The sequence below is a fragment of the Monodelphis domestica genome, chromosome 2 (assembly GCF_027887165.1).
Source record: "Monodelphis domestica isolate mMonDom1 chromosome 2, mMonDom1.pri, whole genome shotgun sequence".
Lineage (NCBI taxonomy): Eukaryota > Metazoa > Chordata > Mammalia > Didelphimorphia > Didelphidae > Monodelphis > Monodelphis domestica.
In genome coordinates this window covers 512,374,936-512,396,670 of record NC_077228.1, presented here as the reverse complement: position 1 = coordinate 512,396,670, position 21,735 = coordinate 512,374,936, and the positions used below count along the sequence as shown (strand labels likewise).

At 46.1% G+C, this 21,735-nt stretch overlaps 1 protein-coding gene across 1 annotated transcript in view; it reads right to left on the bottom strand.

The window, feature by feature from the left end:
• The window catches only part of LOC100019644 (rap1 GTPase-activating protein 2), a 38,239-nt gene extending 17,122 nt beyond the window's left edge, over positions 1-21,117 (bottom strand). The window contains exons 1-4 of the mRNA XM_056814769.1: positions 20,911-21,117; positions 18,313-18,447; positions 3,777-3,914; positions 2,589-2,707 (exon numbers count right to left, since the gene is read on the bottom strand). Of these exons, the coding sequence (XP_056670747.1) occupies positions 2,589-2,707; positions 3,777-3,914; positions 18,313-18,447; positions 20,911-21,117 (599 nt within the window). The remainder of the gene's footprint in view (positions 1-2,588; positions 2,708-3,776; positions 3,915-18,312; positions 18,448-20,910) is intronic.
• Positions 21,118-21,735: the final 618 nt, after the last annotated feature.

Genomic DNA, 21,735 nt, shown 5'->3' with positions numbered 1-21,735 from the left:
AAAGGATAGCAGGTTCCTAGCTCCCTACACTGTACACTGTAATATTAACTGCCATTTGGGTTTGTAAAGGGCTTTACAGACATGTCATTTGGGCCTCTCCGCATCTCTGTGAAGTAGGTGCTATCAGGATGATTATTCCTATTTTGAAGATGGGGAATCTGAGGTTCAGAAAGGACAAGTGATGCTCTCTTTGTGGTGGCAAAAAACTGGAAAATGAGGGTATGCCCTTCGATTGGGGAATGGCTGAACAAACTGTGGTATATGTTGGTGATGGAATATATTGTGCTCAAAGGAATAAAGAACTGGAGGGATTCCATGTGAACTGGAACCTCCAGGAAGTGATGGAGAGTGAAAGGAGCAGAACCAGGAAAATATTGTACACAGAGACGGATACATTGTTGCACAATCAAATGTAATAGACTTCTCTAGTAGCAGCAATGCAATGATCCAGGACAATTCTGAGGGACTTAAGAGAAGGGATGTTATCCACACCCAGAGAGAGAACTGTGGGAGCAGAAACACAGAAGAAAAACAGCTGCTTGATCACATGGTTCGATGGGGATCTGATTGGGGATGCAGACTCTAAACAATCACTCTGGTGCAAATATCAATAATATGGAAATAGGTCTTGATCAATGACTCATGTAAAACCCAGTGGAATTGTGCATCAGCTACAGGAGGAGGGTGGGGAGAGGGAAGGGAAAGAACATGAATCTTGTAACCATGGAAAAATATTCTAAATCAATTAATTAAATAAAAATTTCCCAAAAAATGAAAAAAAGAAAAAAAAAAGAAAGGGCAAGTGACTCGCCCAGAATTAAATGTCAAAAGAGGCCTCTGAACCCAGGCATTCCTGACTATAATAAGTCCAGAACTTCAGCCTCTCTGCTCTGCTACCCCTCTTTTCCAGGGTCATATGGCTAGAAGGTGTGTCAGCAGTGGGATTTGAAGTCAGTAGTTGAGAGACCATGTAGCATAATGGATAGAGCTTTGGAGTCAGGAAGCTTTGGGTTGAAATTCTACCCCTAATACTTCTAATAATATGGTATGACTGTGGTTAAGCCATTTAACCTCATAGACCTGAATTAGATTTAAAGCTGAAGAGATCTCAAAGGCTGTCTGGTCCAATCTTCCCTCCACCCCTTCCCCCATTTTACAGATGAGGAAACGGAGGTCCAGGGAGATTAAATCATTTGCCCAAAGTCATATTTAGAGTCAACAAGCCTTTGCTCAGTGCCTACACTACTATATGCCAGGCACTCTTCGAAGAACCTGAGATATACAAAACCAAACTAAACCCCAAACAAAAACAGCCCTTGTCCTCAGGGAGATTACAATCTAATGGAATAATAAGCAGGAGCCAAGACTGACCCTGGACCCTCTGACTCCAGAGATGTGCTCTTGCCCCTGGGTCATGCCTCAGTTTCTTCATCTCTAAAATGAGGGGGTTGACCCGGATGGCCTCAAAGGCCCCACATGGCACTAGATCTGGGATCAGAATCAATCACAGATTTTAGAGTTGGAAAGATTTCAGCCAATGTCTAGGCCAATCCATACCCAGGAAAGCTCCCCACTGCAAAATTTCCAGCTTCTGCTCAATTCTGTGCCACTGAACCCTTCCGAGTCAGTTTCTTGAACCTTCAAATGTGGACAATAAGTACCCACAGAACTTACTGGACAGGTTGGTCCAGCAGGAGGAGGCATGGGAACCACTTTAAAGGACCTTGGAAAAGTGAATGATCCGGACTATTAGCACATGATCTTTGGGAGTGACTCAGCCATGATTGCTTATTATTACTTTTAATAACCCTACCACTGAGAAGTCAAACAATATTATACCCATTATACAGGTGAAGACCTTCGGTCAAGGTTATACAGTTGATGGTAGAGCTAGGATTAGAATCCAGGACTTCTGAGTTCCCTGTCTGGTGGTGTTTGATTTTTAAACTGAGACAACGTGCCTGTTCTGATTGTTTTGTATGTAGGTTGCCATGGCTTTCCCCTCTACAACTAAAAAAAATCCACTTTTGGGTAAGGAGGGCTGGAGACCATGACTGGGGATGTGGCTTGGACAGGGAGTTTGCTCCATCTCTGGGCTCCAAAAGCCCATTTAACTGGATGGGCCTGGGGTTCTTAACCCAGAGTCTGGAAAGCTGGGTGTATGTTTTATAGTTGGTAACTCTAGTTCGCTGGACCTGGCTTTCTTGGCAGTCCTCTATATATTTTATTTTATGCATTTAAACGGTCTTCTTCATCAGACTCTGCAAGGGGTTCTGGAATCAAAAGGACTCTGTGGCCCTTGAAGAGGTTCTAAGGGACTCAAGATTTGGATCACAATACAGAAGGGACCTCAGAAGACACTAGAGAGACACCCAGGTGAGTTAAGTGACTTGCCCAAGGTCATACAGGTTGTAAACACCTGAAGCTCTTTGAATGCAGATCTGGTAATTTCCCAAATGCCTTACAGCCTTCCCAGTACAACTTCCACCCAGATCAAGAATCCCCTGCAGGAAGCCATCCCACCTCTGCTTAAGCACTTTCAGGGATGGGATGGCCAAAGAAGAGCAGGAATGAACCCCAGGATTTACCATCGTGTCCGGCTATCAGCCTGGCCTTCAGAGCCTGTGTGCAGGCGGGGGAACAATCCTGACCTCCGCTTGATGGGACTCCTGGATTGGTTCTTTGCTGTTGCTGCTGCCACTGGAGGCTGCCAACCAAAATACCAAAGTGAAAACCTTACATGCCATACATCCTCTGGGGAGAGGGCCTGGGTGCTGTCTTCAAAGCAGGACTAATCCTTTCCCCTCAGCAGCTAAACTTGCAACTCCCTCCAAAAACTTTCCTGCCTCAGATATATATTCATTAGCTAAAGGTTCTTGCTTCCACCCTTCTCCTTCTCTCCTTTCCTTTCCTTTCCCTCCCTCCCTCCCTTCCACCTTCCTTTCTTCCTTCCTTCCTTCCTCTCTCCTATACTTCCTTCCTCCCTCCCTTTCTTCCTCCTCCCTCTCTTCCTCTCTTCCTTCCTCCTTCCCTTTCTTCCTCCTTCCTTCCTCCTTCGTTCTGCCCTCCCTTTCTTCCTCCTTCCTTCCTTCCTTCCTCCCTTCCTTCCTTCCTCCCTCCCTTGCTCCCTTCCTCCCTCCCTCCCTTCCTTCCTCCCTCCCTTGCTCCCTTCCTCCCTCCCTCCCTTCCTTCCTCCCTCCCTTGCTCCCTTCCTCCCTCCCTCCCTTCCTTCCTCCCTTCCTTCCTTCCTTCCTTCCTTCCTCCCTTCCTTCCTTCCTTCCTTCCTTCCTTCCTTCTTTCCTTCCTTCCTTCCTTCCTCCTTCGTTCCTCCCTCCCTTTCTTCCTCCCTTTTTTCCTCCTTCCTTCCTCCTTCGTTCCGCCCTCCCTTTCTTCCTCCTTCCTTCCTTCTTTCCTTCCTTCCTTCCTTCCTTCCTTCTTCCTTCCTTCCTCCTTCGTTCCTCCCTCCCTTTCTTCCTCCCTTTCTTCCTCCTTCCTTCCTCTGTTCCGCCCTCCCTTTCTTCCTCCTTCCTCCTTCCTTCCTCCCTTCCTCCCTCCCTTCCTTCCTTCTTTCCTTCCTTCCTTGTTTCCTTGTTTCCTTGTTTCCTTCCTTCCTTCCTTCCTTCCTTCCTTCCTTCCTTCCTTCCTTCCTTCCTTCCTTCCTTCCTTCCTTCCTTCCTTCCTTCCTTCCTTCCTTCCTTCCTTCCTTCCTTCCTTCCTTCCTCCCTCTCTCCCTCTTTCTCTCCTTCCTTCCCTCCCTCCCAGAGTCCTGCACTCACCGAGAAGGTGGTCTTAGTCACTTCCACACTGTTATGTGTGATGCCCCCGCTGAGGCTGCCTGGGATCCCTCCGCTGTGATGCTTCTTCTGACTCCCCACCATGGTCTCCATGGAGTGGCTCCGTACCCGGATGGCTCTCTGTAAAGAAGAGTGTGACCACCAGGGGGAGCCAAGGGACAGCGCTAGAATACCCTTCATCTGGATTCCACCGCATCCATGCTGGACACGTGTGCACATACATATGTGTGTATGCAAACACACATAAAACATGCCTGGACATGCAATGATCCGGCACCTTGGAGGCATACACATAAACCAAAGGTGATATTTGCTCATGGAAACTCTTGGCTTTGTATCCTGAACTGAGTGCCTGAAGCCAGGAATGAGTACTTAAAAAATGCTTTTGGTTATTGATTGTTTGGGGCGGAGGGTGAAGCAAAATGATGGCAAGAGAAAGGGCTGCCCAATGGCTCCACCAGACATTCCTGGGATCGTGAGACACCCACTGCCTAAACTCAAGCTACCCACCACTTTTCCCCGGCCACAACCATCCAGGCCATCCGCATCCCTTTCGAGTCCTGATCTCTCTCTTAGAGTCCCAGAGCCAGGGCTGGGAGGGACCCTCCAGGCCATCTAGTCCAACACTGTCATTCATTCTACAGGCGAGAAAACTGAGGCCCACAGTCACTGTGAGCTGCCCAATGCCACACAGTAAGAGTTGAAGCTGGGTCTTCAGGCTCCATCCTTCTTCCATCGTATCCTCATGCCTGTGTCATAATCACCCACTAATTGCCTTTCATATTAGATCTGCACCTACCCCTTATTCTTTGTATAAGCCACACAGCTAGAAGACTCAGTGGTTAGAGCACCAGGCCTGGATCACGAGGACATGGATTCAAATCTGACTTCAGACTTCCTAACTGTGTGATGTGGTAGAGACTTGAAGAGAGAGAGGTTTTGCAGGACAAGCCAAGATGCAAGAACCAAGGCTGGGGACCTGGCTGTCAGTCAAGAAGAAGGTTCCAAATGGAATGTTCCCAGGAGGAGGAGGCAGTTGAAGCTGGCTGAAGGACCCTTGAGGGGCTGCCTTGGTTTTGGGGCTCTCTGACCAAGGGAGAAACCTCTGCTCTCTCTGAGATTTGACTGACCAACAGTTGGAGGAAAGCCAGGCTGAAGGAGAGACTTTTCTTGGTGGCTGGCTGAAGGAGAGAAGCCTTGAACTAATTTGTTAGTTCTGTCCCAGGCTGAAAGACCCTTGGGGGGGGGGCATCTGAAAATAGGCTGGGAGACCTTGATGACTTTGTGAAGAAGAAAGAAGATTTTCACTGTTGTCTCCATCTCTGACTGTCCCTCTGTCACAGTTGTGACTTCCCAAGCCCTCATAATCTTCATTTTAGATTAGGGACACCCTCATCCCTCTTACCTCAGTTTCCCATCCTGTTTCCCAATAAACCCCCTGACTTGAAAAGGAAAAGAAAAGAGTATCTTTATAGTTCACTCAGGGGGGAGGGAAGAAGCCAAAGGCTTCAAGAAGAACTGGGAGGTGAGGGAGACAGGGAGGAGAGGGTGAAGGAGGGAGGGAGAGAGGGTAGGAGGAGATTAGGAGAAATATTGATCCACTAGTCATCAGTAGGGCTCAGTAGGCAAACCCCAGAGCATTCCCCAGTATCTATCTAGAGCATTTCCCTTTAGCAGTATCCCCTGTACCAGCATCTGTGGCAGCATTCCCCTGTAACAGCATCTCTGTAGCAAGTGTCCCATACTTAGTAGCAGCTCTCTCTAGTCATAAGTAATAGTGTCACACAGATTTACATTTCTATTTCTGATTTCCTTTACAGACTTCCTGTGTGATTACTATACAGGTCTTATTAAAGTCTCTCATCTCATTTGCAATTTGAGATGTTATTTCATTAATTTCTGCCTCATTTTCTTTAATCTATCTCAGCCTTTCTATTACTGAATTGCAATGGCTATCATTCACAGAATCACTTTCTTGCACCAATTTTACACTATTTCCCAAGTTTTTTCTATTATTTTCAACTGCAGCCTCTTCCTCACTATGTCTTCTATTTGTCACACTAAATAACTTATGAGCCTGGCATCATAACTCTCTTCTGATCACATCAGAATATTTTGGCTTAGCTCCAGTTTCTATGGCCTTTTGCATGTTATTCAAGTCCGGAGGCTGTTGTGAGGACTTTAACTTGCAATGTGAACAACAAGTGGACTTTTTGTACCTAGTTTGTGTATTATGTTTGTCTCTGTTAGTACTTTCCTGTTTCTTCTTCAAAAAGCAATTTCTAATCAAATGCCCTTTCCAGTGACAAAAGAAACACTCCCTAGTCTCTTTTTTGCACTGGTCTTGCCTGGTAATGAGGTTTCTGGGGACTAGATGTTTTGAAAGTCCTAACTGTGTTCAAATTTTTTAATTTCTTCAATTTCCTTTTGTTTAAAATCCTTTTCAGTCCTCTCTAACTTATCTTTCAGGTCTTGAACTTCCTTACTCTATTCTGAATTGTTTTCAAATAGGTAACCTGCAGCTTCTCTCAATTCAATTAGGGAAACTGAGTCATATTTAGGGAAATAGTTTTTGAAGAATATTCTTAAATTAGGTGTGAATCCCCTAAGAAATTGTCTATGAATATGGCCAGCTGTCTCTTCACCGTCGGCTTCTAAACCTAAGATTGACTCTGCCGTCTCTGACAGACAGTCTATGTATGTGGCAGGATGTTCCCCTTTATCCTGCCTGATCTTGTCAAACTTGGCCTATGCATTTGGTTTAGAACAGCATAGCTTAATGGCCTGCAGCAAATCCTCCCTGCACCTTCTAAGGTAGGACATGCTAGTTGGATTTGCAAAGTCCATATCCCCTCTTTGTTCTACAGTTGGCCAGCTAGTCAAATTGCCATCAGATCTAGTTTTCTCCAAAAATTGCCTTTTTTCATGGGGGCTGAACAATTCTGATAATAGAAATTCGACATCTTCGAAGTCCAGATCAAAGATCCTGAACACTCGCTTAAGCTCCTTTGGGGATTTAAAAGGATCGTCCACAAATTTTGGGAAATGGCACTTTATTGACTCAAGTTCTTGTGTGGAGAATTGTTTATGGGCTTTTGAGTGAATCACATCAGCATTAGCAGTTAGCTTGGTGACTTCCTTCAAAGGACAGATTTTCTCAGGGTCATTAGCAGCCTGGTTTTCATTTTCATCGCCATCTTGATTTTCCTGAGGTACATCCTCAGTTTGCCCATTGTCCTTGCCCATAACTAGATCTAGTCCTTTTTCCTTGATCAGTTGTTCAAACACAGCCTTAATCATCTTGTCTAAGTTGTTGTCAATGGCCATAATCTTCTCTGCCTTAAGGGGTACCATGAATCTGAATACTTTCTTCACTTGGGTTAGAGTCTGCAATACAGCCATAAAGAGTACATATACTTGTTCCAGGACTTGCCAGAGAACCAGTTCATGTTGAAATGGCAACTGCAAACAGTCAGTGTGACGTTACCAACATAATCCACAGTTTCCACTACCATATGGGTTATCCTACTGTATACAATGTGGTAAACCCCAAAGCAGGCAATTGCTGCCATAATCACAATCCCCAAAACAACTTGTCTGAACATAGTTACTTTCTTTCTTTCCTGCCTTAAAAGGATGGGGTTCGAGTCAAACTAGAGGTGCCAGTTGAAATAGAAATGTAAATCTGTGTGACACAATTACTTATGACTAGAGAGAGCTGCTACTAAGTATGGAACACTTGCTACGGAGATGCTGGTACAGGGGATACTGCTAAAGGGAAATGCTCTAGATAGATACTGGGGAATGCTCTGGGGTTTGCCTACTGAGCCCTACTGATGACTAGTGGATCAATATTTCTCCTAATCTCCTCCTACCCTCTCTCCCTCCCTCCTTCACCCTCTCCTCCCTGTCTCCCTCACCTCCCAGTTCTTCTTGAAGCCTTTGGCTTCTTCCCTCCCCCCTGAGTGAACTATAAAGATACTCTTTTCCTTTTCAAGTCAGGGGGTTTATTGGGAAACAGGATGGGAAACTGAGGTAAGAGGGATGAGGGTGTCCCTAATCTAAAATGAAGATTATGAGGGCTTGGGAAGTCACAACTGTGACAGAGGGACAGTCAGAGATGGAGGACAACAGTGAAAATCTTCTTTCTTCTTCACAAAGTCATCAAGGTCTCCCAGCCTATTTTCAGATGCCCCCCCCCCCAAGGGTCTTTCAGCCTGGGACAGAACTAACAAATTAGTTCAAGGCTTCTCTCCTTCAGCCAGCCACCAAGAAAAGTCTCTCCTTCAGCCTGGCTTTCCTCCAACTGTTGGTCAGTCAAATCTCAGAGAGAGCAGAGGTTTCTCCCTTGGTCAGAGAGCCCCAAAACCAAGGCAGCCCCACAAGAGTCCTTCAGCCAGCCTCAACTGCCAACTCCTGGGAACATTCTGTTTGGAAGCTTCTTCTTGATTGACAGCCAGGTCCCCAGCCTTGGTTCTTGCATCTTGGCTTGTCCTGCAAAACCTCTCTCTCTTCAAGTCTCTACCACAGTGACTATGGGCAAATCACTTAACCCCATTTGTTTATCCCTTGCCCTTCTGTCTTGGAGTTGCTACTAAAACAGAAAGAAAAAGAAAGAAACAACAAAGGAAGGAAGGAAGGAAGGAAGGAAGGAAGGAAGGAAGGAAGGAAGGAAGGAAGGAAGGAAGGAAGGAAGGAAGGAAGGAAACAAGGAAGGAAGGAAGGAAGCAAGGAAGGAAGCAAGGAAGGGAGGGAGGAAGGAAGGAAGGAAGAAAAAAGAAAGGAAGAAGGAAGAAAAGAGAAAGAAAGAAAGAAGGAAATGAAAGGAAGAAAGAAAATAAGGAAGGAAGGGAGAAAGAAAGAAAAGAAGAAAGAAAGAAAGGAAGAAAAGAAGGAAGAGATAGAAAGAAAAAGAAAGAAAGAAAAAATAAAAGAAGGAAGGAAGGAAAAGAAAAAGAAAGTAAGGAAGGAAAGAAAGAAGGAAGCAAGGAAGAAGACTGTATAGAGTTTGCTTCTCTGTTGTTTTTCTCCAAGACTATGAGCTCCTTGAAGATGATATTGTTTCATTTATGACACTAGATTCTCAGCATGTAGCCTGGTATCTACTGAATTGTTGATTTGTAAGAGCCCTGGATCTGGGGTCACAAGCTTTGAGTTCAAATTCTGGCTCTGTTGCTTTTTATCTGTGTGTTCTTGGGCAAACTACTCTCTAGGCTCTAAGTTTCCTTAACTGTAAAATGATGATCTCTAAGGTCCCTTCTGTATAATTATGTGATGTTGAAAGGACTTAGACCAGTGTTATAGACTGCCTGAAGAAACCAGGGAAGAAATCTGGTGGGCAATGTGAGAATTGTCTCTAAATGTCCAAAGGGCTGTCTTGTGGAAGAAGGAATAGGTTTACTTTATTTTTGTCCTGAGAAATAAGGAGAATTTCTAGCCAAAGAGTGGAAGTTACAGGGAAGCAAGACTGTCACAGAATAAAGATAGATTTGAAGCCAGAAGAGCCGAGATCCAATCCCAACCAGGTCATTTCCTAAACTGTTACTCAGAATAAATCATTGAACCTTTATAGGTCTTTGGTTCTTTATCTGTAAAATGAGGGGCCTGACCTAGGTGACCTGTAAGGTCCCTTCCTGAGGTAGAGTGAGGAGCTTATGAACCTCACCTGTGATCAGCCAAATATAAGGAACAATTTCTAATAATCGGAGCTGACAATAGACAGGGACTGCCTTATGAGGGGCCCTTGTGATTCTCTGACTTTAAAATTCTTCAATTAAATCTACTATGGGGGCAGTTGGGTGGCTCAGTGGATAGAGCGTCAAGCCTAGAGATGGGAAGACCTGAGTTCAAATGTTGCCTCAGATATTTCCTAGTTGTGTGACCCTGGGCAAGTCACTTAGCCCCTACTGCCTAGCCCTCACTGCTCTTCTGCTGGAACCAATACATGCTGATATAGATTCTAAGATGGAAGGTAAAAGCTAAAAAAAAGGAAGCTACTGTATGGATAGACTGATGGACAGGGAGTCAGGAGACCTGGGTTGGGATCCCAACCTCAAATGCACATTAGGAATGTGACCATGGGCAAATAATCACTTTCCCTGAGTTTCTCCATCCACAATATAGGAATAATAATAATCCTGGCTTAAGATGTAGCCTGATGAAGTAGATGGAGACTGTACTTAAAGTCAGGAAGATCTGGGTTCAAGTCCTGGCTGGGTGACCCTGAGGAAGTCTCTTAACCCCTTAATGATCTAGGTGATTCTCCAAGACCGTATTTAAATTGTTGAACAGTGGCTGTACTGACTCATACAAACTTCCTCTCAGTTTTCCACTTGAGTTCAAATCCTACCTCAGACTTACTAGCAGTGTGACCCTGGGCAAGCCATTTAACCTCGATGGGTGTCAGTTTCTTCATCTGTAAAACGGAGATAATAATAGTATCTACATCATAGGGTTGTTAGGAGAATCAAAAGAGGCAACTCATTTAGGTATTGTCCAACCCTTAATGTGTTCTATAAAAGCATGCTATTATTACTGAGGGCAGCTGGGTGGGTAGAGCACCAAGCCTGGAATCAAGACAACTCATTAGACCTCAGACAAGTGACCCTGGGCAAATCACTGAATCCTGCTTGCCTCAGTTTCCCCAAGTGTAAAATCAGCTGGATAAGGAAATGGCAAACAATTCTGGTATCTACCAAGAAAATGCCAAATAGGGTCAAAATGAGTCAGAGATGACTGAACATTATTATTATTATTGTCTTGTTCACATGTGTCCACATGAGTATGCATATGGGTAGAGATGGGTGTGCCACTTACTACCTGGGTGACCTTAGGAAAGTCCTTTAACCTCAGTTTCTTTATCTATATAATAGGAGGGTTGGACCAGATAGTGTCCCAGGGAGTTCTCGAGTTAGGTTCCCTTGGACATGAACATATATGTTGATTGTCTGCCACATGGAGAGCAGGCATCACAGCTCACAGCCTAGAGTGCTGACCACTGGCCTCCTACCCCATCGATGGAGTCAGGTCACTAAAGGCTTCAATACCAGACCAATATTTGATTCTGGAGGCAATAGGGAGCCACAGGAGCTTCTTGACCAGGGGTATGACCCACTCCACCTTCTCTGAGAGTCTTTCAGGGCTCAGAAATGCCCCTTTCTAGAAAGCCATCCTAGAGAAGGATCTTGTCTAGTCTTCTGGCTTCAGCCAATTAAGCAGATTAATGGTTCCCGGAGCACTTAGCCTCTGCAGTCAAGTTTTCCTCTAGGCGGAACAGAGAGAACGGACATCCTCCCCTGGCCCTCCAGCCTTCTCTGGGATGCCACACTGGATATTCACCAGAAGACTCATATTCCCCCTCCAGCCAGCAGAACCAGGTCTCCTAGCAACAGTCCCCTGAAATGTCATGAAAATGACCACGTTCTATTGGCCGCCTCACCAAAGGATGACAAAAGCCATACACTTTGCAAAACTGAGAAGAGATATGGGGGGAGGGCAGAGGAAGAAGCTGAAACGGAGATGCCCAAATCAAGCCGGTGGATGTCTTCTGATGCTGGGAAGAGGCTAAAAGACATCATAGGGTGACGGCTGGGACGAGCCTTCTAGATCATTTAATTCTACCTCTCTCATTTTACAGATGAGGAAACTGAGGCACAGAGGTGTAAGGTCACAAAGGAGTCAGTGGCAGAAAAAAAGACTTGAACACAGGACTTCTGATCCTAAATACAGTACTCTTTCCACCCCATCCCACTGCTGCCTTAACTGAAAGAGTTCATAGCCTAAATAGGTGCTCCAGGCTGAAAACAATAAGAGTCGTCATCAAAGTTTATAAACATTTCTGGATGGGTTATTAGGAGAAATTTAAAGTGCTTGGGGGGGGGCATGGCTGTTTTTTTTTAATGGCAAAAATTTTATTTAATTAATTAATTTAGAATATTTTGGGGCATGGCTGTTGATGCCAGGGAGGTTAATCTTGCCCTTCTATTGAATATCCCTTTGTTGTTTTTGTTGTTGAGTCTTAAAAAAAACCCAAAAAAACCCTTACCTTCTATCTTACAATCAATATTGTGTATTGGTTCTAAGGCAGAAGAGTGATAAGGGCTAGGCAGTTAAATGACTCACCCAAGGTCGTGTCTGAGGCCAGATTTGAACCCAGAAGCAACCTTCTCTGGGCCTGTGTTCAGTCATTTTTCAAGACCCCATTTGGGGGTTTTCATGGCAAAGATCCTGAAGCAGTTTGCCATTTCCTCTCCAGCTTATTTCATAGATAAAGAAACTGAAGCAATCATGATTAAGGGACTTGCCCAGGGTCACACAGCTAGGAAGTGTCTGAGGCCAGATTTGAACTCCTGAAGATGAGACTTCCTGATTCCAAGCCCGCCAACTAGTTGCCCCAACATTCCTTAATGTCACCTCAAAGAATCAGATTTATAGCTGAAGGGATCTGAAAAATCACTGAGTCCACCCCCTTGTTTTTTTCTTTCTTTTATTTTAATAACAAATTTCCACATAAGTTTTCCAAAGTTATATGATTCATGTTGTCTCCCTTTTTCTTCTCTCCCCCCCCCCCAGAGCCAATTCCTTTGTTTTACAGATGAAAAAAATAAGACACAGAGGTTAAATGACTTGTCCAAGGCAATAAAATTAATAAAGAGCTGAGGCATACTATGCATATTTATATTTGCTTGCATTATATTGTATTGTGTCCTCTGATATAATATAATTTCCTTGAGGGCAAGAATAATTTCATTAAAAAAAAAAAGCAACCCTTACCTTCTGTCTTAGAATCAATACAGTGTATTGGGTACTGTGGTAAGGGTTAGGCAATGGGGGTTAAGTGACTTGCCCAGGGTCACACAGCTAGGAAATGTCTGAGGCCAGATCCAGATCATCTCTAGGCCTGGCTCTCAATTCACTGAGCCACTCAGCTGCTCTTGACCATTTCATTTTTGACCTTGTGTCCCCAGCATCTAGCATAATGTTTGGCACATTGGACCACATTTGTGATTTCATCCATGAAGGGAATTCCTGGTTTGGAACCTGCATCTGCTTTGAAAATTGTAGTCTTAGAAATCTGCCGGAAACACTGAGATGAAGTGATTTGCTCAGTGACAGGCAGAACTTGAACCCAGGACTTCCAGACTCCAAGGTTGGTTCTTTCTCCTCAGTGCTATTTGCGCATAATGCACATTTGTAAAAAAAAAAAAAAATTGTAGACTTAACCTACATTTGTTGACTAATGGTGTGATTTTGCTTGAATTTTTCTGTTCTTAACAAGATATTTCTATGCAGTATAGACTGCCAATAACTCCCAAGTTTTCCTAGGGAGCCTGAGACACAAGGGAAACTGAGGACGATGGACAGAAAAAGTAAGAGAGGAAGGAAAGGAGAAACGGGATAAAAAGAGGCTGGGAGACAGAGATATCTGATACTTCCTTCTCACTGTCAGCCTGTGTTTCTTTTATTAGGGTTTCTGGAGCCACCAAACAAAAGTGTAAAGTCAGAATCCTGTTTCTAGGACACTGCAGAGTTATGGGTCACCACTGTAGCAAAGAAGTTCACGTAATATTGGAGGTGACAAATACCTGACTGTCTGGTCTCCCTTATGACCCACAGCATTCATTTGCAAACCTAATCTGCTGGGGATGAGGAGCAGCCCGGCGACTTTTTCTGTACATGTTACTAACTGGGAATCAAACCCAGTTTTAGCCTCCTTGACCCTACGATTCAACCTACTGAGCAAATCCATCCCCTATTCTTTCCTCCTTTCTACCAGCCCCTGAGGCCGAAGTGACCCTTCTTTTTGCCAAGGCCAGCCTCTCTACTTACCCCTTTGACCCCATCCTCTCCTGTCTCCTCTGGGAGCTCACCCCTGCAATCCCCTTTATCTCTCTCATCTTCGGTCCCTCCTCTCTAGAAAGAGAACTAGATCTCCCTCAACCTTAAATATTTTTTACTTGACTGTACCCTCAAGCTATCATATTTCTCTTCCCTTTCATAGTCAAGCCCCTGGGAAAAAAGCTGTCTATTTGCAAGGTCTCTCCTTCCTCTCCTCTCTTCTCTTTTTTCAACTCCTTGAGAAAATGTTGTTCTAACACCACTTAACTATGTTGCCCTCTCCAAAATCACCAACGATCTCTTAATTCCAATGGATTTCTCTCAGCTCTTAGCTTTCTTGGTCTCTCTACAGCAGCTGATGTTGGTGAGCATCCTTTCCTAGTCTACATAGTCATCCTACATAGTCTCTCTTCTCTGGGTTTTCTAGATACTGTTTCTCCTGGTTCTTCTGCCTGTCTTTTCATTCCTTCAGGCCCCTTGTTGGATCATCAGTCGTGTCCTGTACCCTAACTGTGAGTATATCCTAAAGTTTGTTCTGGGCCCCCGTGTCCCCGCTCTCTTTCTCTGTCTCTCTCTCTCTGTCTCTGTCATCCTCTGTCTCTCTGGCTCTGTCTCTGTCTCTATCTGTCTGTCTGTCTGTCTCTTTCTCTGTCTCTCTCCCTCTGGGTCTGTCTGTCTCTGTCACCCTCTGTCTCTCTTGCTCTGTCTGTCTCTGTCTGTCTGTCTCTTGCTCTGTCTCTTTCTCCGTCTCTGACTGTCTTTCTCTGTCTCTGTCTCTCTCGCTCTGTCTGTCTCTTTCTCTGTCTCTCTCCCTCTGTCTCTGTCTGTCTCTGTCACCCTCTGTCTCTCTGGCTCTGTCTGTCTCTGTCTATCTGTCTCTTTCTCTGTCTCTCTCCCTCTCTGTCTCTGTCTGTCTATCTCTTTCTCTGTCTCTGACTCTTTCTGTCTTTCTCTGTCTCTGTCTCTCTTGCTCTGTCTGTCTCTTTCTCTGTCTCTCTCCCTCTGTCTCTGTCTGTCTCTGTCACCCTCTGTCTCTCTGGCTCTGTCTGTCTCTGTCTGTCTGTCTCTTTCTCTGTCTCTGACTCTTTCTGTCTTTCTGTCTCTCTCCCTCTGTCTCTGTCTGTCTCTGTCACCCTCTGTCTCTCTTGCTCTGTCTGTCTCTGTCTGTCTGTCTCTTTGTCTCTCTCCCTCTGTCTCTGTCTGTCTCTGTCACCCTCTGTCTCTCTGGCTCTGTCTGTCTCTGTCTGTCTGTCTCTTTCTCTGTCTCTGACTCTTTCTGTCTCTCTCTGTCTCTGTCTCTATCTCTCTCCCTCTCTCTCTGTCTCAGGTCTCAGACACTAGCTAAGTGACCTTGGGCAAATCACGTCACAATTTGCCTCAGTTTCCTCATCTGTCGAATGAGCTGGAGGAGGAGATGGCCAACCCCTCCAGTATGTTTGCCAAGAAAACCGGGGTCATGAAGAGTCAGAAACTACTGACAAGTGACTGAACAATGACAATACTAATTCTCACGCATTCGATCATTCTCTCAGTGCGGATGAACACATTTAAAAAGCATTTACTCGCCACTTCGGATCCGGGTGCTCAGCCTCATCTCTCTAGTGACCTCCGTCCCCCGTGATGAATGACGCCTGCCTGTCCTGGACCCCAAAGCTCACGTCCACCACAGAATTCACTCCCTTTTCCTCCAAACCCAGCCCTGCTTTTCCCGGTCCTTCAAAGGGCCCCTCCGGCCCATCCTTGGCCATTCCGGCTCCTTCCCGGCTCCTCTCCCCACCCAGGGACGCGCAGCCGCCACCTCTTCAGCCCGACGTTCTCCTCACTCACACACCGCTGCCCTAGGTCAGGCCCTGAGTGCTTCTCACCTGCACAAGACAACAACTCTAATGAAAGTCTCCCTCCTGGCCCACGCATTCCATGCCTGTAGGACAGAGCAAGCACCCGTCTGCTTGGCATTTAAAGCTCTTCGCAGCCTGGCTCAAGCCTGGCTCCCTGACAGCCCACTGCCGTCCTTCGCACCCCGTCCAGCCACACTGGCTGCCATACTGGCTATGGCTCACCCATCACTTTCTCCCATCTCCCATCTCTGTGCCTTTGCACACACTGTCCCCTTGCCCAGGACGCACCTCTGCCTACTACAATCTCTTAGCGGAAGCGTCCCTTTCCCTGGCAAAATGTAATCACCCCGAAGGCAGGGCCCATTCCTTTGGGTCTGGTCTTTGCCCCCCCCCCCCCCACTGCCCTTCACAGTGGCTCCCCTGTAGGAGTGGCTCCAGAAATGGCGGCCGATGACCCCCATCCTAACCTTGTCACTTGCTATTTCCACGAGGATGGAGGGGAAGAAGAGGGCACAAGGAGAGGGGCCGGCGCGGTGCCGCGCCTGTCCTGCTTGTGCCCTTGCTGGTGGAGCCACACAGAGGGCCGACGCAGACTGGCTCTTGTTTTCAGCCAGCGGGTGTCGGGGTGTCACTAATCTTGAACGACCCCGTCCTCATCTCAGCCCTGATACCAGCTCTGCATGACCTTGGCTCAGTCCCTTTCCCTCTCCTAAATCCTGAAATGATGGGGGCTACTCTAGTGAGCTACCTCTAAGGTCCTTTTTTGCCCCCCCCAGTGACTCCATTCATCCTCGGGCACGCCACTTCCCCCCTCTGGCCTCAGTTTCCTCCTCTGTAAAATGAAGGCACTGGACTACACGGTCTGTACAATCCCGCTAGGTCTAAGTCCTATAATACCCGGGGCCCCTCACATCCCTAAAAGAGGTTCATGGCAAGAACGGGAGCAACAACTGGGCCAGCCACACGGCTCAGAGGCAGCTGGGAAGACGCTCATTGTAACCACCCATCGCTCTAAAGTCCCTTGTCAGCCCCAAGCGTTCCCAACAATTCTCCACCTTCCAACTGGCTTTGCCAGGCACGGAATAGAGAATCTTCTTGTCCCATCTTGATTCTTAATCCTCCGGCCTTGTCTCGTCTCCAGATCTGTGCCTGTAGCTTAGAGCAATGGGAGCAGGACCAGAGAGGTGGCTCCGGGACCAGGCCCGACCCCATGGGGCAAGCAAAGCGTCTGGGTTCTGGGAGAAGACGAGGATCTGGCGGAGTACGACAGCCAGCCAGATGTCGTTGGCATCACCATAGAGATGGGCACAAAAAACAAGGAAGGGAACGGCTAGCCAAGAAGTGATCTCAGACTGGAGGGGAGGGATTTAGGGCAGAGTAGACGTTCCAGGCTTTTGGGGACCAGACACTAAAGCAGGTGAACAAGAAAGCTCTTTTGCTGGATCTCTTTAGGAATGGACTAAATGTCCCATCTGAAGGCACAATTCACGGGCTTCACCTTCTGAAGAGGAAAGGGGGGGGAGATGACCATCGCATGCTCTGGGAGGCCAGCCATCCTTTAGGCTTCCAGTTTCTATTTCTCTCTCTTTCCTAGAATCAGAGACCATGTTCTCATCTAAACTACTTTACTTATCTCTCCTTGATTTGAGTCTTGCCCTAGCTCCTGCTCTTCTTCTTCTGACCTTTCCAACCAGACTCTGCCTTCTCTCCATCATTCATCCTTTCAATCAGCCAAATAGCTTTCCATCAGAATTCAGGAAGACCCCTGAGGGTCCTCCCACCAGGCTTCGCAATGTGTTGCTCACACTTCCGTTGGGGGAGTAAATCTGGGCCACGTGCCCTGACCAGGGACTAAAGAAACAACACTCTCTGCTAGCCAAGGATCCATGGGGTGGGAGAACTTCCCCTCTGGGTCTTCTAATTCAGGGCTGACATCCCAGTTCTTCCCCTTGCCTAGCTTGGCATACTCTCCAAGGAGGAATCCATAGAAGAATAGAAATCCCACCGCACTGGCTGTTGATAAACTTTCCAGAGCTCATCTTTCCACGGTCCTTCTCCAGCCAGAGAGGGAGGCTGGCATCTAGTGATCTCATCCATTAGCATGCGAGCTCCTTGAGAGCCAGGACTACTGTGCTCTTCTCTTGTCGCTTAATATTTAAGACAGTGCCTCTTAATAAAAGCTTGCTTGATGACCAACAAAGCAATCTTGGGTTGTTCAGTCTTGCTGACTCCCTCTTTCTGACCTCTGCTCCTAAGGCTAAATACGGATTCGTGTCTGCCAGCCCTGATCCCTGAGCCAGGAAGAGAGATGGTAGGTAGTATCACCATCCTCTTTGCCACCCAGGTCCAAAACTCCAGCCATCCTTGACTCTTCTCTCTCTCTCTCTCTCTCCCCACTCCCTTATCCAGGGAGTTGCCAAGCACTGTCATTTCTACCTATATATACTTCTGGAATCTATGCTCCTTTCTTTGCTTCCCTCTGTGTGAAATATTTTAAATCTTTGTGTCCCCAGTGCCTAATGCAATACTCTACACACAAAAAGAACTTGCTAGATGCCTCCTGAATTTTAATTCCAGGGCTCAGGGGGTCAGTAAGGGAAAGAAGAACGGATTCAGGAAGCATCCAATGGATATTATTCTGCTCCACCTATTCCCCCTCATCCCAGATCTCCTGCCTATTGCCTGATACTAACATACTTGCCATCCTGCTGATCATTGTAAGCCCTGGCCGTGATCCAGGGATTGGGTTTGGAGGAGACTGGCCATCTTCAATGGGGCCGCTTGGTCACTCCTCTCTCTCCCTTCATCCCTCCCTGGAAAAGGCTGCTTGAGTGTTCTTTTACCTTGAAAGACTCCAGGAATCCCCCATGGCCCCCATTCTCAAATTTGTCCTCTTCAGGTCCTAGCCCCAGCATAGCCTGTGTGTGGATATGGAGATCATCATGGAGGTTGTCCAGCAGGGCGGCCCGGGTCCGGTCCTGAAAGAGAAAGGGGTAGAATGAGGTCATCCATCTCTCCCACTCGTCTTGGGCTACCTACATGCCATCATCACAGAATCTCAGATTTTAGAAGTCATCGAAGCCAACCCAAACCGGAGCAGGATCCCCGCCAACACTGGCTGGACCAGAGGTCGTTTGGCTCATCATCACCTCCCCCCTGTCCCCCATTCCACCTGGAGGCGACTCCAGCTGTTAACAAGGACATCAGGCCGAATCCTTCCTCTTTGGGACTTCCCCTACCAGCATCTACTTCTACTCTTTGGAGTCATGCGGAATAACACTCATTCCCGTACAGCTTCCCAAAGTTTGATGGCAGGTATCGGGCCAAACCTAAGCCTTCTCTTCCCCAGAGCTCATCCCTTTTCTCTTCTCTTTGGGGCTCATTAAAGGAGCAATGACAAGTTACATAAGCCCCGGTGTCCTCATTTCCTCACTGCTCCCTTTCCCAGAATCCCAGAATCCCAGAATTAGAAGATCATCTAGTCCAATGAAGATCTGTCAGAGTCCCCCTCACCTCCTCACACACTAGAATGGACCAGGGGCCGGCCATCCAGGCTTTATCGGAGGACCACGAGTGAGCGGGAGCCAAACGCCTCCATTCCATATTAGGCCACTTTTAGTGGTTAGTAATAGCTAACACTAGTCTATATTATATTTACATATAATATCATATACTTATATAACATATTATAGAATATAATGTAATTCTATTTATATATGTACCATATAATTATATAATATTAATATTCTAATATTTACTAAAATTTTATTTAATATTTATTTATAAAATATATACTATAATAGAAATACACAACATAAAATATACTTATAAATATTCATAAATGCAGAAATATTATTTACTATTTTAAAGGAATATATAATATAATATAAATACATTCTATAAATATAAAATTATTTATTTATAAAATATATTATAATATTATGTAAATAATATGATATATTTTATAATACTTAAATGCTCATAAGATATTTTACACATATTAGTTCAAAACAACCCTGTGAAGTAGATACTATTTATTATTCTTATTTTACAGATGAAGAAACTGAGATTGAGAGAGATGAAATATTTCAGAATCACAGAGCTAGTACGTATCTAAGGCAGGATTTGAATTTGGGTCTTCTGGACGTCTCTGTCCATCATTCAATTCAGAGAACTCCATGTCAAGAAATTTAGCTTTGACCTCGAGCCTACATCTGCCTCTGTCCTTTCTACCCAAAGTTCCCAGTTCTGCCCTCTAGTCAGGCAACAAGTGAATCCCTCTTCTACGAGACTTGAAAACAGTACTCGAGCCTCCCCTGAGCCCACAGACTGGGGACCCAGTCTTCTTCCAATGAGGGGTTGGGGGAATGCTAGGACTCACGGTGACCACACTCCTGCCCCAGTGAGCACTTGGACCTCCCGGGTCGCAGAGGCTGCAGGCAAGTGCTGACTCCAATAGATCAGAAACAAAAGAAGAAGGAAAATGTAAAAGGCGTCTCAGGCCAGGATTTCCGGTAGGAACTGAGAACATGAATGAGTCTAGGGGAGGGGAGGGCAAAACGTGAAGTGCCAACGGGTCAAAAGCTGAGCAAAGAGGAAGAGAAAGAAGTTCCTCCAGCCAAGCTGGCTCAGTGCTGGAGCCCTGGAAGCAGGGACCAACGCCAAGCTCTAGATTGTCCTAGAGAGCAGACTTTCTGGGCTTCTTGGAGAGGTAGGTCGATGCACAGGGGACAGGCGAGGACAATAACAATCCATCATTTCTGTGGGGAGAGGGACTGGATGGGCAGCTAGAGGGAACAGGAAAACATCTTGCTGAGGCCAAATCTGGTCTCAGACCATTACTAGCCGTGTGACCCTGGGCAAGTCACTTAACTCTGCCTCAGTTTCCTCATCTGTCAAATGAGCTGGGGAAGGAAACGGCAAGCTGTTCCAGTATCTTTGCCAAGAAAAACCCAAATGGGGTCATGAAGAGCTGGATGCAACGGAACACCACCAACGAGGGCTTGGAATTGGGGCTTTATTGGTATATGGAACTTTGGAGGGAGGAAACCCCCTTTACCAATGCAGGTTAGCAAGCGCTCTGCACTTTATGGGTTCAAAGAGCTGCCTGGGATCACGGGGCCAGAATATATTGGAGGCGAGATTCAAACTCAGGCCTGTTGGACTCTGAGGTTGGCTCTCTAGTCATTTGTATGGTGCTTTTATAGTTATTCATTTTATTAATTATTTTTAATACACTTGTCTATTATTTTATTTGCTATGGTTTATTATGATTAATTTACAAATGTATTACTATAAACGTTAATTTCTATTCTCCCCTTAAGCCTCAAAATGGCCCTGTGAAGGAGGTACCTTGTGCATTATCATCCTCCTTTTATCCATTAAAAACGCTCAGAGGCATTAAGGGATCGCCCAGGGTCACGCCATTGGCGAGCGCTTACCTCCAGCTTGGCGAACTTGTCCGACTTGCAGCAGGCATTCTCGGCATTGGTGAGCTTGGTCAGCAAAAATTCCCGGAACTCGGGGCTCTGGAAGAGACGTAAAAACTCGTCAGACCCTCGGACCCGCCTGACGTTTTCATGAGCTGAATGAGTCGCTGGAAGCCCCTGGGATGGTCGGGGTCCTCCCCCAAACAATGGTTCTTGCATCCATACAACCTACTGAAAAACTCCACGAAGGTCTGTTCTTCAGTCCAGAGGCAAGATCACTCAGTACCGAGCCCAGTAGTGCTGGCCACAGAGTCTCCCACCCGCGGTCCCTAGATTTTTGTCTCCTGTCTTAGAATCAATACTGTGTATTGGCTCCAAGGCAGAAGAGTGGTCATGGCTAGGCAATGGGGGTCAAGTGACTTGCCCAGGGTCACCCAGCTGGGAAGTGTCTGAGATCAGATTTGAACCCAGGACTTCCATTTCTAGGTCTGGCCCTCTATCCATGGAACCATCTGGGTGCCCTGATCCTTAGGTTTTGTTGGCCCAATTGGGACTCACATATTTCCATTTTCTAAGCAGAATTGGGCCACTGGGCCAAGTAAGAGTGTCACATATATGTGTCTGTCTCTGTGTATTTGCACCCTTGATTCTTCAGTTTAGAGAGTGCTCCAGGACTAACCTCCCTCTGTCAGGGCAGGTTGATATCATCTCTGCACTTTTTGGTTTTAGAGATTTACTTAGAAGGAAAGGGATCAAACTCCTGACCCCAAAAGTCCTGATCGCAGCTGGAACCAGGTCCAAATGTAATTGGGAAATATTTAACAAAATAAAAATACA